The following is a 19,379-nucleotide window of genomic DNA, read 5'->3' as shown; positions in this document are numbered from 1 at the left end:
TTGAAAAGATCTACCTTATGCAAAGTCTAATGTGCACATAAGACTAAGAAGACAAAATAGGAACATGAAGAACTCTAAATGACAGGAAGTAGCATGTGCAAAAAAATCTCAAAAGATGGAAGGTACCCAAGAAAGTTTCTGAGAAACTTGTTGCCTAGTTGCAGAAAACAGAAAAAATATCTATCCTGAAAGACAGAAGAGCCTGTATCTAGAGCAACATAGTCTGTTATTTATTTAGCTATGAATCAAAGGAGTATATTTGTATAAGATGAAAGAGAAGCACTATCCCGTCCTTTCTGATTGCAATTTGCATAAAGGGATACTGGGGATTGGATCCAAAATTTTCCCTGCAAACAAGACCTGTACTCAATTTCTCCATTCTTTTGGCAGATCCACGTAGGTGCCTCAGAAAAGCAAAGGCAGAAGGAGGGGAAGAAGAAAAAGAGAGAAATGATTTTTAAGGGTAGCCACATCATATGCATCAAACGTTTGAAAGGTAATGTGCACAAACTGCCATATGATCAATCCAGCTGTTCAAAATCCTGTACAACTTTGCTTTCAATATCAACTGTATGTGGCCCAAAATACACCTCAATCTATGGAAATTTTTTAAAATTATCTTAGCTCTGCAAGGGAGTTGTTACTTACGAGGTATTTCATAAAACCAGAACAACAGCAGCGAAAGAGCCCCACAGTAGTAGGTGATACATCATGCTTCTGAAGAAGTGTAATTGTTTCCTCTTGATAACATTTGAAAAACTCACATACCACTCCTCAATCAACATATCTGAAACCAATACTGTCAGAGCAGGAGTGGGGAAAGGAAACAGAGAGAGAATCTCTGATTAGTGCATCCTACAGAAGAATGAACCAACTACTAATTGTCTCCTTTAAGGGTTAGACTTTACTGAAGAATCTCCCAAATAGGTGATGCACTACCATCAACTCTAAATTCTCCACTTTGATTCAAAATAAGCACAGGAAGATGTGAAGAAAGCAGTGAAACAGACAAAGTGCTGTTGAGTGACTTTAAAACACATCTCACGACTGTGACAACAACAGTACTTGGTAAGTTTTATAATAGTCACAATTTTTGAAGAGTGTATTGAACAGCATGGAGTAGAAGAAAGATGGGAAAGAACAGGAAAGAAGAAGGGAAGAAGGATGGGAAAGAACATTCAGTTATGAGACATATTCTCATTCTTCTCTTAGACCCACAGATACCAGGCTAGCAAGATATATGACAACACTGAAAATAGCCTTAAAAAAAAAAAAAAGTGTTAAACTGCAAAGAGTAAACCAAAAGCAAACCAAACTGAAAAGCCAAAACCACACTCTCAAAACGAGAGGAACTGCACAGGATGGGGGTGTTGCCACCAGGTAGGGAAATCTAAGCTACTCATCTCAAAACAAAGGCAAAGACAGTTTAAGCTTTCACTAACTACGTTTCTGGCAGATTCAAGTCACACCAGGCTAACTGATGATGTAACAAACAAACAAGAAAAACCTTAAGAACAAAAAACATCACATAAAACCCAAGACATTCTCAAACACCCCAGCCTCCCATCTTCCTCTCAGTGCACTTATATTAAACATCTCACAAATCCAAGAAAGTTAGCAGATTAATGCTCTTAATTTACTACAGAATGTTTCTTCCTTTTTCTCAACAGTCTGTGTTTAACTACACAAAGAGGAGAGAAATAAGAAAACTCACTTCCTAGAGTAATTTCCACAGTGTGATGCTAACAAACCAGATTTTTTAGCAGTGCAACAACAGAAAATTTGGAAAATTTATCAGACTTTAAATGATTCCAAATGCCATTGAGAACAGTTATGAGCATAGTTTCTGTTATTTCTATTAAGTGTATATTAATTCTGTAACATAATTACCATCTGGAGAATTCACAGACTTACATAATTTTATAGCTTTGAATGGGATTATTAAAAAAAAAAACCTACCAGACAGAAATACAAAGAAAATGTTTCTTCTATATTCAATCACCCTCCAAAAAATAACAAATGACACGCAGAATGGCAGTAAAGAAATTACAATGAATGCACGAATGCATAACACTGAACTCCTTCTATAAGAATGATTCAAGTAAATATGAGTACAGGTTAAATACTGTCAATGCTGCACATAATAAGAATTTCTTTCTACACTACAGAAATAGACATACAGACTAATAGTTACATTTAATGATTTTTACAGATGAAAATACCACTACTACAACAACAGGACAAAACATGAACTTTGAAAAAGGAAAACAAGGACAAAACTAACACTGACAAAGAAAGGCATAAGACAAAAAATACCAGGTTAGATCTTGCAGTGTAGTATATGTCTTCTGAATTGTCCAAAAAATCGCTACTGTCAGGCTGTTCATTAGATAGAGATCAAGAAAAGCAAATTATTTATATTGTGACTGAAAGCCAGATGCACATAAAGGTAAATTTTCTTGCTAAAAAAAAAGAGATACTGAAAGTTAGTTAGTTGAAACTCAAAACCATGTTAAGACAGTTCTTTCAATGGAGGTAAAACACAGCTAAGGGAATGGTCACATCATCAAACACCAAAATGATGAGCTGAGCTGTGATAATGTGTGACAAACTGTCCCAGGAAGAGTCCAGTTCAACATTTCAGTGCAGCACTGACAGTAACTTCTCATGCTGCAGGGGGCCAGGGCTTTGTGCACTCACACACATAAGTAACTGAGTGTAAGTTTAAGCCTGCTTGGTGAGACAGAAGCAAAAGCATGAGAACTGCTTTAATGAAAACAGATCCACACTGTTACTGCTGGAGGAAGACACAGTCATCTCCTGCTCCCACTTCCATTTCAAAGACTTCCTCTGCCAGAGTGGGCAGATTGTTACAAACTTCTCCCACAGGCTGGTTTGTGCTGAGGCTCTTAGCTAAAGCTTCCATTCTTTGAATAGGTCACTTGTTTGCAGTTTGCCATGCCAATTTAAATTGTCCATTGGTCTTCAGCTAGTCTATAAATATATGTTTTTAATTTGGCCTCTGGACCCAACATCACATCTATATCAGGTATGCATGCTTCTTTCTGACATAAAGCATGGAGCAGTAAATTTTCCTCTTCAGAAAGATTCAAACTAACAGTTACAGGTGTTCTGTGTAGACAGGGAGATGAGGCAAGTTCCTTGGACAGGTTTCACATATGCAACACCTGACCAGAACAAACAACGCTAAGACATTTACTTATCGCAGAATTCATCTGGATCGTTCCAGACCCTTCACCAAGCAGCAAGAACTTCTGAGATTCCAAAGTACAAAGGTCCTGACTGCTAACACAGTGCAGGAAAAGGCTCAATTTCTCCCTTCCAACAACACCTGTCAAACAACTGCTCTCAAAAGCTGTGCTTTCAACCCCTTAGAAAATTTCTCTCCAGTTTAGCAACTCAAGTTCCTAAGGTGCAATAAAAGCACCACTGCTCCATGGAGCACTATGGTTTATCCACCACTGCTCCACTGAGTTACCCACTGTGTCATCAGTGACTGATAAAAAGAAAGAAATGGGAAAAGTATTTTTAAAACTTCAAGCTCTCCACTAACATTTTTACAATTACAACTCTGTGTGTGTATAAATGAAACTCTTAATGAGCAAAAACATGACAGTTTCAACTATACAATGCTTCCAATTGTATTTTCTTTACAACAGGGAAGCAAAGACAAAATAACTTGGAATCAGTTCAAAAATAATTTTGAGTTAAATGATGGGGTTGTAGTAGAAGCACTGCCTTCATTACCACATTTAATAAAAACTTACATAACCAGGGCTCCTAAATAATGCTGCTATGCAGTTATGCCAAGGTCTAAGTAACACATCTGAAATACTTGTCTAAATCCTATGTGTCATTTGGTAAGCTGCTCTCCTCCATCTCAAACAGGCACTAGAAACTAAGGCTCCCCGTCCAGCCACTTCTGAGGACAAGCAAGATTAAATACAACCTCTTACACCCAGAGTCTGCTGACCCACTACCAAAGGGCAAAGCACTTGGAAGGATTATTTCAGTACAACCACAGAGCACCACAAGGAAGTGTGTGTCAGAAATCCAACTCACATGTGGTTTGTAGACTACAGAAGTACATTCCTATGTACACACCCTTCCAAAAACCAACTCTGAGCAAAGTCAGTGTCCCTCCCACATATTTACTAAGCCAACTTTTTATCCTTAACACCTGCCTTAGAAAAACAGAGAGAACACATAAGTCTGCAGTGAGGAAGCAAAGGAGTGTCTTTTTATCTTGAAGAAATTGCCGAAGTGCACAAATGTGGAAAGCAACAGTCTCCATAGAAGAGAGGAAGCTACTGCAATTGTGAGATTGCACAGACACCTCTTCCCTCACAGCCTGACTTCTCACACCCCTTGTACTGATGGGTCCACAGGAGGAAATCATTGGCAACACACCTTGACATAAAACAGCTGCCACACTCAGGATGGCTCAGCTGTGATGCAGGGCCACAGAAGGATTATTCACAGAGGAAAGTCTTTTAAAATGCATCATACCTCTTCCCCAAGCTCTCAATTTTATTATTTCCATTGTCAATACAAGAACAAGGGGGAGAAACAGATGAGTACACACAAGAATTCTACAATCAAAAAAATAACTCTGCAAATAAAGGGAATGGTATACTGGGCAGTAAGGGATAAAGGATAGAGGAAACCTGCAACACAAAGAGCTGTTGCTTAGCACATACAGCACACCTGGCAGAAACCACAAATAAGGAGGTTTGCTACGTATAGTGAATGTAATGGCACAAAAAACCCACTGTGTTCCAACTTGTCAGTAAAATCACTAACAAGTTCAGTAGCACCAAGGAAACATGCTACACATCTTGGATTTCTCCTTCCCCACAGATATTTGTAGGGATTAATGTGTAGTGCATAGCCCATACTGCTTGTTACTCACAAATTCATGATGTGGCTCTGTCTCTTTCCTCAATGGTGGATCAAACTTTACTTGGCCAACTAAAGAGGAGAAAAGGAAAACAAGAAGTTGGACTCTAGTTAGAAAAGACTGAGCTCCAAAGGCTAACAAAAATTCAGTTTAATGAATGCATCATATCCCCACTGACAGAAACTTGTGACACATGGACATACCAAACTTGTGACTGCCAGAAAAACTAATAGGCACAGAAAGTACTCTTTTATCACAAATGCAGCCCAGTTGGCATTTGCCTCACCTTCTCATTAGAAGGAACAGGAAAACCACTAAGCACATTGGGCAGTGAAGTATCCTCTTCAGAGGTGCAATACACCTGTACTTTACAGAAAAAACTTTCCATGATGTGAATTCACTGGATCTGTTCTTCTGAGAGACTCCCTAGTACTAAAGAGTGCTGAATGAAGTTTGGTGTGAATTAACCAAATCTTCCAGGATAACTCTTTGGCAGGACTTCTTGAACACTCCTACTCTCGACTTTACCTAAGAAAAGACAGCTAAAGCTCTAAGTATTTAATTCAAGCAAAATAATTACTACAACCTGGGAATGGAGTCTGCTTTTAATGGCCAATCAACCTCCTCCCTTCCCGACCTCTGTGTGACTGTTTCAATTCAAAAGCAAATCCAAGATACTAAATTAAGGAAGAAAGAATAATCCATTCTGTTACCCAGCTGAATCTGGCATTGGTCTGAATATCCTTCCTGGAGTAAAATATAAAACAATGTCAATCAGCTCTCAGAAGAGCTCAGGCTGTGTCTTGTTCAATTAAGATGAAACAATAACAAACTCTGACAAAGGGCGTATAAAAATATTTTACACATCTTATATCCTTAAGTGAAATAGTCTAAGCTTTTATTTTCCTATGTATCACTAAAAATGTTTCTATGTACATCAGATACCCAAAATACCAGCTGAAATAATATCAATGATTGTCACATTACACATGCTTACAGTTTATTTCAGAGCGTGTCTTTTCTTCTCTCCCATTTCTACTTGTTGAATGAATTCTGTGAGGCACAACGAGAGGCTAGAAGGAAAAAATAAAATATTTAATACCCAAATATATTCACTTGAAACCTTGTATTGTCTAACACTTTTTAGCAGGTTTCTTTAGCATAACATAAAAAAAGAAAAAAAAATCAAGTGAAAGCTAAATGTAAAGATTGTATGCATTTTTCAATATATTAAAGTTAGAATTATTTGGAGACATTTTAACTGTTGAGTGCCTTCAGTAAAAGGGATTTTAGAACACTGCATTTGAGCAAGTAAAGCTAATGCTGGTCAGCTTTTCTCTTTGCTCATGTAGCATTTTCTTTTTTCACCATTCAGTTTAAGGGTATTGGTAGTTTTTAAAATAAGCAGTAAGACAAAATCTGACTTACTGGCAGATTTCATTCCATGAGATACTGAAATAATTTTCCTAGCTTTTAACTTAACTGATGACATGTTAGAAATCAGTTTATGTTATTTAAGCAGATGAGAAATCTACCTGAGATTTTCAAAGCTGACTAGGAAGGAGTATTCCTGGTACTCCTGTGTTGTGTGGCAAGACAGATGGCAACATTTCTACAAATTCACCTTCATATTTATATTCCACTTCTATTTTTTTCCCTGAATTTCCATTTACTTCTCTACAGGATGAAGTGTTCTACACTTCAAGACCTGGCCTTCTTTTTTGCTGCTGTTGGATTTTCCCTCTTCTTTCTACATTCACCACTGCAAGCTCCCTTAGAAATGTGGGGGCATTCTTCACCCTTGTTCACTGCTTCAGGGTCCATGGTGAGCATCTTTGCATGTGAATCACCCTTTTGTTACTAATACTATTGTTGCTGTACTTTCACAGAGTAATGAAGAGCTCAAAGACTCTATTTATTCCTAAAATACAATCTGCAAACATGATTTCCCTTCTCCTCTTTTCATCACACACTTACTTCCTTGATTCTTGTTAGGATCTAACATATCTACATGATGTTTCACCTCCCATTTTTGTTCACTTTGCTCTTCCTTGAAACTGCAGAGATTTATAGACTGTGGATGTATATTTTCTCCACTCTCACCAGCAGTTTTTTTTTTGTTTCTCACAGCTTATGTCAATCTTTCCTTTCCACAGTTCCATTTTGTCTATTGTGCACTCTTTGGGCTTCGAAAATGGTTGGCTACAGCATGTCAAGGTTTGATCTGATACCATGTGCTGAAAGTTTGCTCATTTATGATCTTTCATTAAGAGGCACTGCCTGGTCATGTCTGATGTGTGTGCATCTGCAATTGCAGTGCCAGGAGCCCAGCTGGAGCAGGGCTAGGAGGTATTTTCACCTTTGCAGCAATACTGTGTGAGCACTTGCAGCGTGACACAGATGCCTGTGTTGCACTACAGACAGAGCCTGTCCTCCTATCATCTTCTCCATGACCACAGAATTACATTCAGGATCAAATCTTCATCCCTCAGTCATGAGGACAAAGTCCTCAAGTCACCTTGAAATACCTGCACTGACAACAGGCTGATACAAACACCTGACATCTGAGCTGTGCAGGAGAACAAAGGAATGTAGGTTAACTTCCTGACACAAATGCCATTTGGGCACAATTTCCATCATGGCACAGATCTCAAAGGCATCTTATCCCCAAAATTTGTAGTGTGCTAGGCATAAAACATAAGCACCTTCCTCTTTGTAACCATGTCAGCTAATATCACGTTCATCCTGGGAATCACTGTCATAGAAATAGGGAGAACAGGCAATTGTCAACAAGCCCAGAGTCGCAAAGCAGCGATCCTGTCCATGACTGAATGGGAAATTAGGTGAAGCCCTCCATGAGCTGGGGTAGGGAAAAATACTGGAAATGTCAGTTTCAGATACACTTGCTAAATGAACAACAGCTGCATGAACAGAAGAGCCCTTTTAATTATACCCACGTAATGGGATGGGTTTTAGTTTTCACACATTAAACATTTCACCTTTGAGTTTAGAATTATTTAAAATGTAGCATGGTACTCCTCAGAGTGGTGGGAAATTCAGATGTACTTCACAGCTCTGCAGACTATCCAAGCAGTAACAGATTGCATCCCCCTAAAAGCAGCACAGGCCAAGTGAAGACCTGTCACCACAGTGGGCAGCAGACCTGCCTTCAAAGACCACTGACAGAGTGAAAAGCTCCCTCGTCTCCAAAAAAGAAAAACAACCCACCAAAAAAACTCAAAACATGAACACCACCCACCCAAAAAAATCCATAGCTGTAAACAAACTGAGGAGTAAATCTGAAGCTCTCAATTCTCAACGGTGTTTTTGGATATGTTACGTTGTACCACATTTTGTCACATCTTTTAATTTTTGATGGACGCGTTCAGGCAATTGTGACAGTCACAGGACTGGCCAATCCCTAAATTAAGACCTCCAGATGCCTCTATGAGCAGGTGAGTTTTGAACAATGTTAAATTGTGCATAAAAGAAGCATATACACTTCTTACTTCACTTGTTTTTATTACCAGAAAGACCACAATGCCAAGATTGCCCTGCCTATCATCTGAAATACAAAACTTGCTAAGCTTCTCCCCAGAAAAGACACAGCTTTTGCTCCTGATACCACACTTTATTATGGGGTAATTGATAAGTCATACAGCAGACAACAGAAGAGCCTTCTTAATGCTAAGTCACAAGGGACATATAAGAGCGAACACTATTTTGTAAGCTGAGAAACACCTCTTTAAGGGCCTCACAGCTCTCGCTCATCACTGAGCAGAGAGAGAACTAAAGGACAGTAAAGAGCTTATGGTGAGAAGATCCAAGTTACTCAGTGCAGACTCCATGTGGAATCAGACACCTTTCTCTTAAGTGACCTGAAAGTCAACCACATTAAGGGAGTTCTTGTGTGTTTGACTTTTAATTTTTTTTTAATCAGAAAAATCTACTAATTTTTTCTCCCACTCCCACTACGTACATTTGCTTTTAAAAGTACTGACTATTATTTCATCCTTATGCCTTCATCTCTTTCCCTCTTATTTGGAAAATGTGTAAGCACTGCACTCCATAACACAAAAAATTATCTATTTCACTTTGGCTTCTTCCCACACTTTTTATTTTAGCTTTTAAGAAAGACTTGGTGAAAAGTCAGCTGGTCTTTGCTATTCAAGCAGGTAAAAGCTCATTTAACTTGTAAAATCTGAAAATTAGTCCCTTAAATTAGTTGCCTCTTTTAAGCTTCTTTTCCTCTGAAGGCATTTTTAGATTAGTTTACCCATTAAAAAGAACCAAAAATATGTAATTAAAGAATCACGGCATTTGTGTTAAAAGGATTACATTTTTTCTTTAAAAGAAAAGGCCACCAGTTAGGGAACTGTAAACATTTGAAAAGTATTCACTAACGTGCAGCAAAGTATGAAGACAGGATGAAGTAACAGAATATCTATCTCTTTTCTCTTATTTATTAAACACTTCAGCCCTGTGCTGTTTATCATCTTACATAAGCAGACTACTTTTTCCCAGCTGTTTGAGCAGAAAATCAGAAACTCTTTGATAAAACTGTAGGTGAAATCAAGTTTCAGAGTATTCTAAGATGGAAAAATACAATCTGCAAAATATACACATCAAACTATTGAACAAAAACAACTACAGGATCATTTGCTTTTACACAGACGAATTAATCAGTTTTATGAATGCTTTCTTTGCCGATGGAAACATAACTTTACAAAGAAACACACAGCAGAATGCATGACAGAACTCAGGACTGGAGAAGCACATCACAGAAATGCTTCAAAATTTTGTTCATTGCTGTTCTTCAACAATTTTGAAGCAGTAAAATCTCTTTTTCTTCAATCTTCCCTTCCCAAAAATATAATTATTTTTGCTAAGTGCCTGTATGAGTGAAAGAGCAGCACAACTAAAAGTAAAAGCAACTCCTGAGACTATTCCCAGATCACAAAAAGTCCTGGGGCTCAATAAATCACAATAATTTAGTTTTGCTGGCAAACAAAAACTTAATCTGATTCTATGATCAGAAGATATTCCTACCTCAGGATCATCATCATCAAAATCATGGTAAGTGGAATGATCAGGATTATTCATTTTATCCAAAAGTTCAATGGCAAGACTTCGATTTAATGGCTGGGTAACAAAGGGATGCTGAAAGACAGAGGGAAACACAGAGATTAAAATTCCAGCCACCCACACTAAGCATATTTTAATTGTATAACTTTAGAAAAGACCCCTCATACATAAATTTATACCTGTAGTAATTTTTCAGCGGTAGGTCTTTTTTTAGGATTTTTTGTAAGTGCCATTTTCACAAAATGATGGAAACTATTGGACCTGTAAAACAAAGTGCTAAACATTAAAATCAATTTCCAAGTACAGTACGTTCATTATCTACTGAAACAAAAAAGCACTTACCATTTCATTTTGTCCTTTAATTTAGGAGGTTGGAAGTTGCTTTTTGTCATTAGAAAAAGTGCTCTGAAAAAAAGAACAACAGCATTTCTGTGGGTATGCTGCAATACACGAGATAAATTATTAAACACTTTATTTAATAGGCAAGAAGAAGCCACATCAGTTTAAGAGACTCAACCAGGAGTTTATACATTTATGCACCAGAAGGAGTTGTTACAATTTCTGTCTCATTTCTGTTCACTCAGAACACTCACAGCCCAGTGCCCTTGCAGTACACCCAAAACTCACAAGCACACACAGCCATTTCTTCAAATGGATTATTTAATTAGCTGCATTTACCCACCAAGCTCTAACCCTTTACTAACCTCATTGGATGTAGGTCAAACATTGGAGGCTGAAGTTCAGCAAGCTCTATTGCAGTTATTCCAACTGCCCACAGATCACACAGTTGGTTATAGCCACCTTTCCTTTCTACTGCAGCAACTTCTGGTGCCATCCTGAACAGTAAGAGACATTTTTAGGTAAACTTCTCAGCACAATTCAAACATTCTTTGTATACATAGTATTCTCTTCCTTAAAGCTCTAAAAAGATAAGGTCACAGTATATTATAGATATACACACACAAGTGAGTGTGTAAAAAATTATGCAATGTACACCTGAAGTTGCCCTTAGTCATCTTCTAATAACTAACAGGCAGTTTCTACAAGGGCCATTCAGGAGTAAGTGGATGAAATCAATCTGTCTCTAATAAATAGAGACTAAACACTACTCAATAACCAAAGACCCTGAAGTATAATTACTCAACTACAATAAAATCCACATAATACCCAAATTTATATATTGCCCAGAAAGTGATCCACTGACTTTGAAGAGAAAAATTCTAACAAGAGAAAAAGCAATAAAATGTCAGCTTTCTTGTACCCTGAAAGCATGGGACTCATTGTCACCTCTGTATACAGCACTCCTCATTTGTAAAATCTGTTTCACTCATGTCAGGTGGCCTTTTTATGTCAACAAAGTGGTTTCACATTCTCAGGTGGCAAAACTGAACAAACATAACTGGCACATAAATAGGAATACCTAAAGGAAATTATTCACTTGGAATTGTCATATTTTTTGATGGCCAAAGAGAATTATGAATTTGATTGTCCTATGTAGCCCTGCAAGGTGGCCAACATGTTAGTATTTCTTAGCTTTAAGCTTTATCAGTCCTGATCACCTGCAAAGTAGCACTAAGTAACTCAATAAATGTAATACAGATGAAATCACTTAGAGAGTGCTCCAGGAGATCATCAAGCAGCATCTCAACTGATGCATTATTCAAAAACAGATATCCTGTGGTCACAGTACCAAGCCTGCCAGAGCTCAATAAGTGTTTGGACAATGCTCTCCCACACGTGGTGTGACACTTGGGGATGTCCTGTACAGGGCTAAGAGTCAGACTCAATGGCCCTTGTGGGCCCTTTCCATTCCTTATCTGTAGATCTGAAAATATCAGCAGGTTTGGTGGTAGAACTTACTTCACGTTTGTATAACTAAACTATATTTAGACACATTTCTTCCAGAGTTCATTAAAATCCCCATGACTCTAAATCAAAAATGAGGGAGTTACCACAGCAGAAGGCGAACATGAGTTAAACATTTAAACGGAAGCGTTACTAGCACTGCAGTTCACCTGCCCTGAGACACATGTAGATCAAATGACCACTAAAACCTTCACATGGCCTGTTTCAACTAAATTTTCTTCTCTGCAATCTCAAAAATTTTGCTTCCTTGATTCTGCTCTCAAATCTCTAAGAAGCTTTGCAAAGAACAACCAATGCTTTTCATCAGCATTTAACCTATGTAATACTTTCAAAGTTACTATTTAAGGTCATTTGAGAAGCCTGGTAGGATTTGAAAGTTACAGGACTTTCAAGCACTGAAGTCACTCAGATATCTTGGGAAAGAGACATAAACCAATCACATAATCATGACTGATGGGTGTTTGTGCTATTCTGAAAGGGAAGTGAAGCCTTGGTGCGAAGAAAAATGCTAAAAATACTGTGCTTGGCTATTTCAAGTCAATACTTGAACACAGGGTTTTTTAATTATATGTATTTTTATCTTGCACCTACTATGCTGTCAGACTACAGAATTTCAGTATTTGTCTGTGAAACATATGACAAAAGTGCTGATTTACAGAAGAGAATGTGTCTCGTACTGAAAAGGATTAAATGAAAGGCAGAACTTCAGATAAGAAAAATTACACACACTAGTTTAATGGGAAAGAATAGAGATGCAGCACAGGTAGAACTGTATCACAGAATTCAATCAGTTTAGGTAAAAAAGGGAGAAAATGGCTTAGAGAAATAGTTCACAAATGGCACAAGTCTGTGGATGTGTGAGGACAAAGGAAACTCATCACACAGAAAAGCTGTATCTAGGCTGGAGGGGAAATAACATAAAATACCAAAATGAAAAATCAGGGAATAAAAAATACTTAAGATTAAAAGCAAGATTAAACTTGCTTTTAGTTAAAAGCTTTAAGTTAAAAGCAAGCAAAATTGCTTAGTTTTTAGGTTTTACCAAATGAAGATAAATTAGTCAACAGTGATGGCACTACACACCCTTTCAAGTTTTCAGAGCATTAAAGCCTTTTCTCTGACACTGAGCTAATTCAGGATTTGGAATAAGTAACACAGATATGATCACCAGGAAGTTTGACACAGCCTTTAGAGGTTAGTCTACCCAGGAATGACAGAGCATGTCTTTATCACAATTTTTCAACAGTATTATATGTATTACCATTATATTAATGGTCAAGTAAAACACAGTTACCAATATGGGGTGCCAATGAAGGATTTCCTTTTGGCAATTGTAGCTGTTATCTGTGCAGATACTCCAAAATCAGCTATTAAAAAAAAAAGCAAAAACAAAATAACAGTTAACAAGTGATTTGATGTAATTAATTATTAATGAACACAAGTTTGGTTTCCCCACTGTTAAGAGGTGCTTAAATATACTGGAAATATTTAACAAAAAAATAAAAACCAAAAGCAAATAATAGAAACTTGGTCTGCCTCAGATACCATTGGTCAGCTCCCCTCAGTCACTTGCCAGACATGCACACCAATGTTCCTCATACACACAAGGAACAGCAGGCTGGCACAGAAGACCTAACAGGCACATGAAGGGTTTTGATAAGACACAGCACCTCATTTTGTGTTACCAAAGAGATTCTTTCAGCTACGCTTTCAAGGTACATTTCACATTTAAGGACTCTGGATGGTAGATTTTATTAAAAATTTATAAACCCCTGTGATTTGACTTTTCTTTTTCCTTTACAGTATCAGGTCTTTTACTTCACTGTTCCAAAATTACTCCAACTAATCCTCAAATACTAATTCAATGGTTTAGTTAGATACCACCAGCAAGATAAAAAGAATTCTGATATTCAGTAATACCTCACATGAACCATCACCTCATTAAACAAAACAGAGCATGCTGCTTCTTAGAACACATAAAAATATTAATTTAAAGCACCAAGATATATTAACTCACCTAATTTTACATGTCCATTATCCGTTAAAAGAATGTTTGCTCCCTTTAAAAAAAGAAAAGTTTACTTGAATTAAAACATGCCAATTCCTCCAATACAACATTAAAAAAAGAAATATGGGGGATCTTATAGCAAATTAGGGGCCAAAGACAAAGCAAGGATTGTGTTCAATAAACCTGCAGCCTTATCAAGGAAATGTTTGTGAAATTAGCAAGCTGCCATTCTGTTATTAAAAAAATCTCCTTGGATATACAGTGTTTTTCATTAATTTTTAGTTAAGCCTATGGTACTACAGAGTTTGCATTGCACACAAAACCTCACAATAAACAGTATTTGCTTGTGCTGATTAATTCTTACTTTTTTCTATTTACAATGACTCAAAGGAAACAGGAACTCAAAAGGTCAAAGTGGAAACAATTTCATTTTCTTTTCATAAGTAGGAGCTCATTTTGTCTTGTTTGAGAGCCATGCTTATAATTACAGCCTTAAGGACCTGCCTCAATAATCAAGCATTTAGCAAAGCTACTTCCGTCCTTATGCAACAAAGATTCTGTTCCTGCTGGACTTGGAGAGGTCATTTTTGTGTGGCTGTGTGTTCCACTCCAGCTCAATAACCAAAATTAACCCAAAGCAGAGGTTTGTATTACAAAATTACAAGATAAAAGGACTGAGAACAAACCCGATTTGAAGACTGAAAGCAGGTACAGTTGAGCTGAGTGAAGATTAGAGCTGGCTAAACACAGTTCCAAACATCAGCACTGCACTGCCCATCAGGTAGATGGAAAGGCAGCAGAGATGAACCTCTGAAGACCCGTGTTTTTACAGATTATGGCTTTTCCCAGAGCAGGAAAAGTCAGGCCTGCAATAAAATGCAGCTAACTTGGCCCACGCTGCACAAGCACAGTTAATGAGCTTGGCAAACAGTGTAACAGCCCTGCTTACATGCTCTTGACCTTGTTCACCTTTCAAGCTAACAGGACAGGTACTCTAAACATGGAACTTGGCTACTGAGGGAAGCAAACACAGTTCAGCAGTCAGGCAATCTGCAGATGAAGACAGTACTTTTCCATGCTCATGAGAACAGATTAAAAAAAATCTTCACAATGTAAGCACTGTAAGCATTTATTAGCAAAGTTCTGCTTAGAAAGAGTATCTACGGACTGTATCCTTACAAGCATTCTATAAAGTATAGTGGAAAACATTTAATTTTGGCACCTGAAGTAATCTTTCATTCAGAAATTACTTTTGTGATTGCTCAAAACCCACATATTCTTCTGCAGCCATTGAGAACAACTTGGAATCAGGCTGCATGAAGGCAACTACAGTTAAAGCTGCTGGGAAAAAAAAGAAACCAAAACCAGCCAAAAAACCAGCACACAACAACACAAAAGAATATGATGATTTACTGTCAAATTTCCAGGAGGAAGTTTGCCAGGTTTGGAAGGGCTTTGGAAAGACTAGGTAGTAAAACTTCAGGAACAAAAAGTCAACAGGAAGCACCAGAAGGAAACAATAACAGAGTATAAGAGTCTGAACAAGCCACTTTTGATGTAGCTTTGCTGAGATGGAGATTTAAGTAAGTCAGTACTAATAGCCTGATTTGCAGCACCCTCTCTATTTTTAGCATGCGAAGGAGGGGACAGAAGTAGTCTCCAAGAACTGCACAGAACAGCAGCCTCTGCCCTGCAATCTGCTCACCACGATGCAAGAAGCCAAAGCAAGAGCTCTGCTCACTAGCTGGTTCAAAAAGAAAAGTATATGGAGTTCCCTGGAAAAGCTGTGGGAAGAGCAAACTTTTCTTTCGCACAGAGCACACACCCTGAAGCCATCTGAACACATACTGCTCTGGACACCAGCTCATGGCTAAATTCCAAAGCACTGGTCCACATAAACAGTTGGTGCGGTTACAAGGAAAAGAACAAACTATTTCCATGCATATATTTTAAAGAAAGATTTTTTTTTTTGCCTTGGGCAGAAAATTTGATTTCATTCTAATAGATTAAAAATCCCTACATATTCAGAAATGTACTGAAAACTGATACGTAACAGTAAAGATCACTAGAGGTGATGTCACCTATTTTAAAAGCACCAAAAAAACCTTCAGTTTTTACTTACCTTTATATCTCTGTGCATTTTTCCTTTACTGTGAAGGTAATATAGTCCCTGCATAAAATATTTAAATAGTAATTTAGTCCAACATTTTTCATTTGACATACATTTCTTATTTAATTACCACATATATTTAGGATCTAATTTCATCATCTAAATGACTCACTGACTGAAGAACATTTTTATATTTCAGGGTAATTTGCTGTAAATTTGCAGATTCAATAGATGTAGCAGCATATCTAATATCTTTATATAAAGCAGCATACCTAAGCATCTTTGTATAAAGATATTTAGACATTTATCTAAAACACAGGATAGATGGAAGTAATATCAGTCACCACACCTACTGGAAGAAGAGTATTCCCGAAACAAGTTTTTCTCTGGACACGGTAACTGCCACCTTTTTAGACCAAAGTAATTACTGGCAAATGGCCTAGGAGTCTTCTGTTCAGCAGTCAGATCACTGGACCACTAGTAAAGTGTTCTTCTGTATCATTACATATTTCAATCAAGCCTAGAAATTCAAGTCTATTTCATGGATTTCTGCAAAAGCATTTGGCTGTCTGGGTCTTGTACCAAAACATTTTAAGACTCCACACAAGTTAGAAACTAAGTTTAAATTCTGGAAGAATTCTGCAGAACCAAATCCCTGCATGGCACATCAGAGACTGTGTCACTTTGGACACTCCAGGCTTATCTCTAGAATTCTCTTCCAGAAGTAAAATCACACACAAACATCTTCCTTGCTCTGTGACCATGAACCTTCACGGCTCCATGTTCATGAGAAATACCCATGTGAAGACTCATATTTTTTGCCAGTTCGTGCAAGACATCAGAGATTTGACTGCAAAATTTAAATTGTAATTAATCAAAGCATCCACCCGACCACTGCAACAACTGGCATTAGGCAGAAGAGTCCCATGCACACTCCTTAAATCTCTGGATGCAACTGGCATACAAAGGCCATTAATTCACACACTTTTAGTACTGCCCTGGAAGAATGTGAAGTCACCACTTTCAAAACTGAATGTCTGGAGACAGTTACTTTAAAGGCCATATTTAAAAGATCCATCTTTTCAGAATCAAATCTCACGGATTCCAGCAAAATGGACAGCAGGTATATTTTAAAAATGGAGGATTCAATGGGCTTCTAAATATGGAAACTGAATGTTAACATCAGCATCCAAGTGAGACTCTGGATTCATGGACACTGGTGGCAAAATTAATGTTGGACAAATCTGTGGATGGACAATAGCCTATATTCTCAGACTTCTTACTTGAGAAAATGGTGTTCCATTATAAGCTGCAACAAGATATCTGAAACTATATGCATTATATTTGGTCAGAGTATTATAAACATGTATTTACAAACAATTTAAAATATAGAAAAATGGGTCAATGAATAACATTTAGAAAACACAAAACAGTAAGCTTTTTCTCACATGCAATTTACACATATTAACCAAGATATCTTCTCATACAAATAAGTGGCTTCATAAACTCCATTCCAGACAACTCACTCCTCCATATCCAAGAAGATTATAGAATTGATTGATGGACTGTTTGGTTGGTAATGAATTCCTAAATGATTGTATCCAGAAAGCAGTGGTAAACAAGCTCAATGTCCAGAGTGACAAGCGGTGTCCCTCAGGGTCCCACACTACACTTTAGTCCACTGTTGATACAGACAGTGGGATCAAGGGCATCATCACCCAACGTGCAGAGGTCTCATAAAAAAGATGGGGAGAAACTTTTTAGCCGGGCCTGTTGTGACACGACAAGGTGTAATGGTTTTCAAGTAAAGGAAGAATTCTTTTCTTATGATGCTGATGAACTACTGGAAAAAGTTGCAGAGAGAGGTGGTGGATGCCCCATCTCTGGAAACATTCAGGGTCAGGTTGGACAGGGCTCTGAGCATCATCTAGTTAAAGATGCCCCTGCTCATTGCAGGGGGGTCTTTAAAGGCCCCTTCTAAGGCAAACCATTCTACAAGTGTCTAAGAACAAAAGGGTTTAAAGACTCAAAACTCTTAACGCTCCCAGATGTCACATAAGCCTGATCTGTAAGTGAAAAAAAGCGCCACATCCTGCAAGTCAGAAGGCAGCAGTCTCTGGCATAGCACAGGGAGATGCTAAGTGACAACCAAGGGATGGCTTGGAACAGAGCCATCTTCAAAGAGTGAGAGGCAGCAGATCTCAACTGATGGCATTCAACAGGTTTGCCTTCACTACAAGTCAAGAACTGCTCTCTCAGAGGGAAGCAAGACATCCATCAAAAAAGCAGTCTCTGATTAAGTTTTATTGCTGTATTGAACCTGTAACTTAGGAAAGAAAAATGAAAGGAAACCCACACGGAGAGGTAAATGACTTCAACATCTCAAGCACACAGGCAATTTTTTTCCTATTGGCACAGATCAATTATTATATATGCAAAATGGAGTGTTTTAATTTCCCTTCAAACTTGCAGTAACTAATTTATACCATAAATACAGATCAAGAAAACATAGTGCTTCCCTCCTTTCAAAAACAAATATAAAATTAACAGCAGAAAGATGACAAGAGCTTTCTTCAAATGATCCAGGGTAACTGAGGTTATACAATTATACAAATTTCTAGGCTTTAATATGGGACCTCCTCAAAAGTCCAAGAAAAGCGCTGTGTCATCCAGTTATCGGACTTCGATGGCATCACTTGTTATTTGTAGCTTTTATTCTTAGCTTTTAACACTTTTACACTAAAAGACAACCACAAGGACCTGAGGAGACACTACCTGTAGTGTTTCTCTGCTAACATAGGCAATCTGTTGCTCTGATAGTGGTCCAGTCACTGAAATGGAAGGAAAAAAGAAAAAAAATCTCAAAATCAGGTAAGATACCGCCCATTCCAAATTCATACCTCAATTACTTCCATTCAAACTGACAGGATCTTACACTACTAGTATCTAAGTAAATATGCTTAGCCTTTATCCCAGACTGAGCACCCTAAAGATCATAGCATTTTTTAAAGTCAAAAATGTTCAGCACTGTTAGAATGGAAACTACTAATTCTTCTGTATTTAAATCTCACAGTACTTAGGAAAAAGAAGCACAAGTAATGATTTAAGCCTATCTCTTTCCCCTGAACAAACCCATTGTATTCTTCTATAAAGGGCTGGACTTTCCACTCAGTGACTCAGAGTTGCAGCCAACTCTGTTCAGTCCCCTTTGAGCCCTGGGCAGTTCTTTGTACCATTTGTGACCCGATCTCTCCTTCCATCCTTTCCACTGCCAGAGAAGCTGTTCCCTCCAGCTTCCCAGCCTTTCTCTGAAATCAGCTGTCAGCACTGCTGCTCCTGGGCCTGCCGCACCAAGCACCTCCTCAAACTCCCCCTGTAAGCCGGTTCAG

At 37.9% G+C, this 19,379-nt stretch overlaps 1 protein-coding gene across 2 annotated transcripts in view; it reads right to left on the bottom strand.

The window, feature by feature from the left end:
* Positions 1-19,379, bottom strand: part of MAP4K3 (mitogen-activated protein kinase kinase kinase kinase 3) — a 57,313-nt gene that overhangs the window by 31,233 nt on the left and 6,701 nt on the right. Inside the window, exons 2-12 of one of the 2 annotated variants that reach the window (XM_031063669.1) lie at positions 18,766-18,821; positions 16,003-16,050; positions 13,890-13,932; positions 13,167-13,239; positions 10,711-10,842; positions 10,349-10,411; positions 10,186-10,267; positions 9,971-10,081; positions 5,919-5,994; positions 4,934-4,992; positions 2,317-2,379 (exon numbers count right to left, since the gene is read on the bottom strand). In XM_031063669.1, coding sequence (XP_030919529.1) covers positions 2,317-2,379; positions 4,934-4,992; positions 5,919-5,994; positions 9,971-10,081; positions 10,186-10,267; positions 10,349-10,411; positions 10,711-10,842; positions 13,167-13,239; positions 13,890-13,932; positions 16,003-16,050; positions 18,766-18,821 — 806 coding nt within the window. The remainder of the gene's footprint in view (positions 1-2,316; positions 2,380-4,933; positions 4,993-5,918; positions 5,995-9,970; positions 10,082-10,185; positions 10,268-10,348; positions 10,412-10,710; positions 10,843-13,166; positions 13,240-13,889; positions 13,933-16,002; positions 16,051-18,765; positions 18,822-19,379) is intronic. The other variant, XM_005429071.2, reaches the window with a different exon arrangement.

This window comes from Geospiza fortis, unplaced genomic scaffold (assembly GCF_000277835.1).
Source record: "Geospiza fortis unplaced genomic scaffold, GeoFor_1.0 scaffold99, whole genome shotgun sequence".
Taxonomy (NCBI): Eukaryota; Metazoa; Chordata; class Aves; order Passeriformes; family Thraupidae; genus Geospiza; species Geospiza fortis.
The sequence above is the reverse complement of the archived record's forward strand: the minus strand, read 5'-3'. Positions and strand labels throughout refer to the sequence as shown.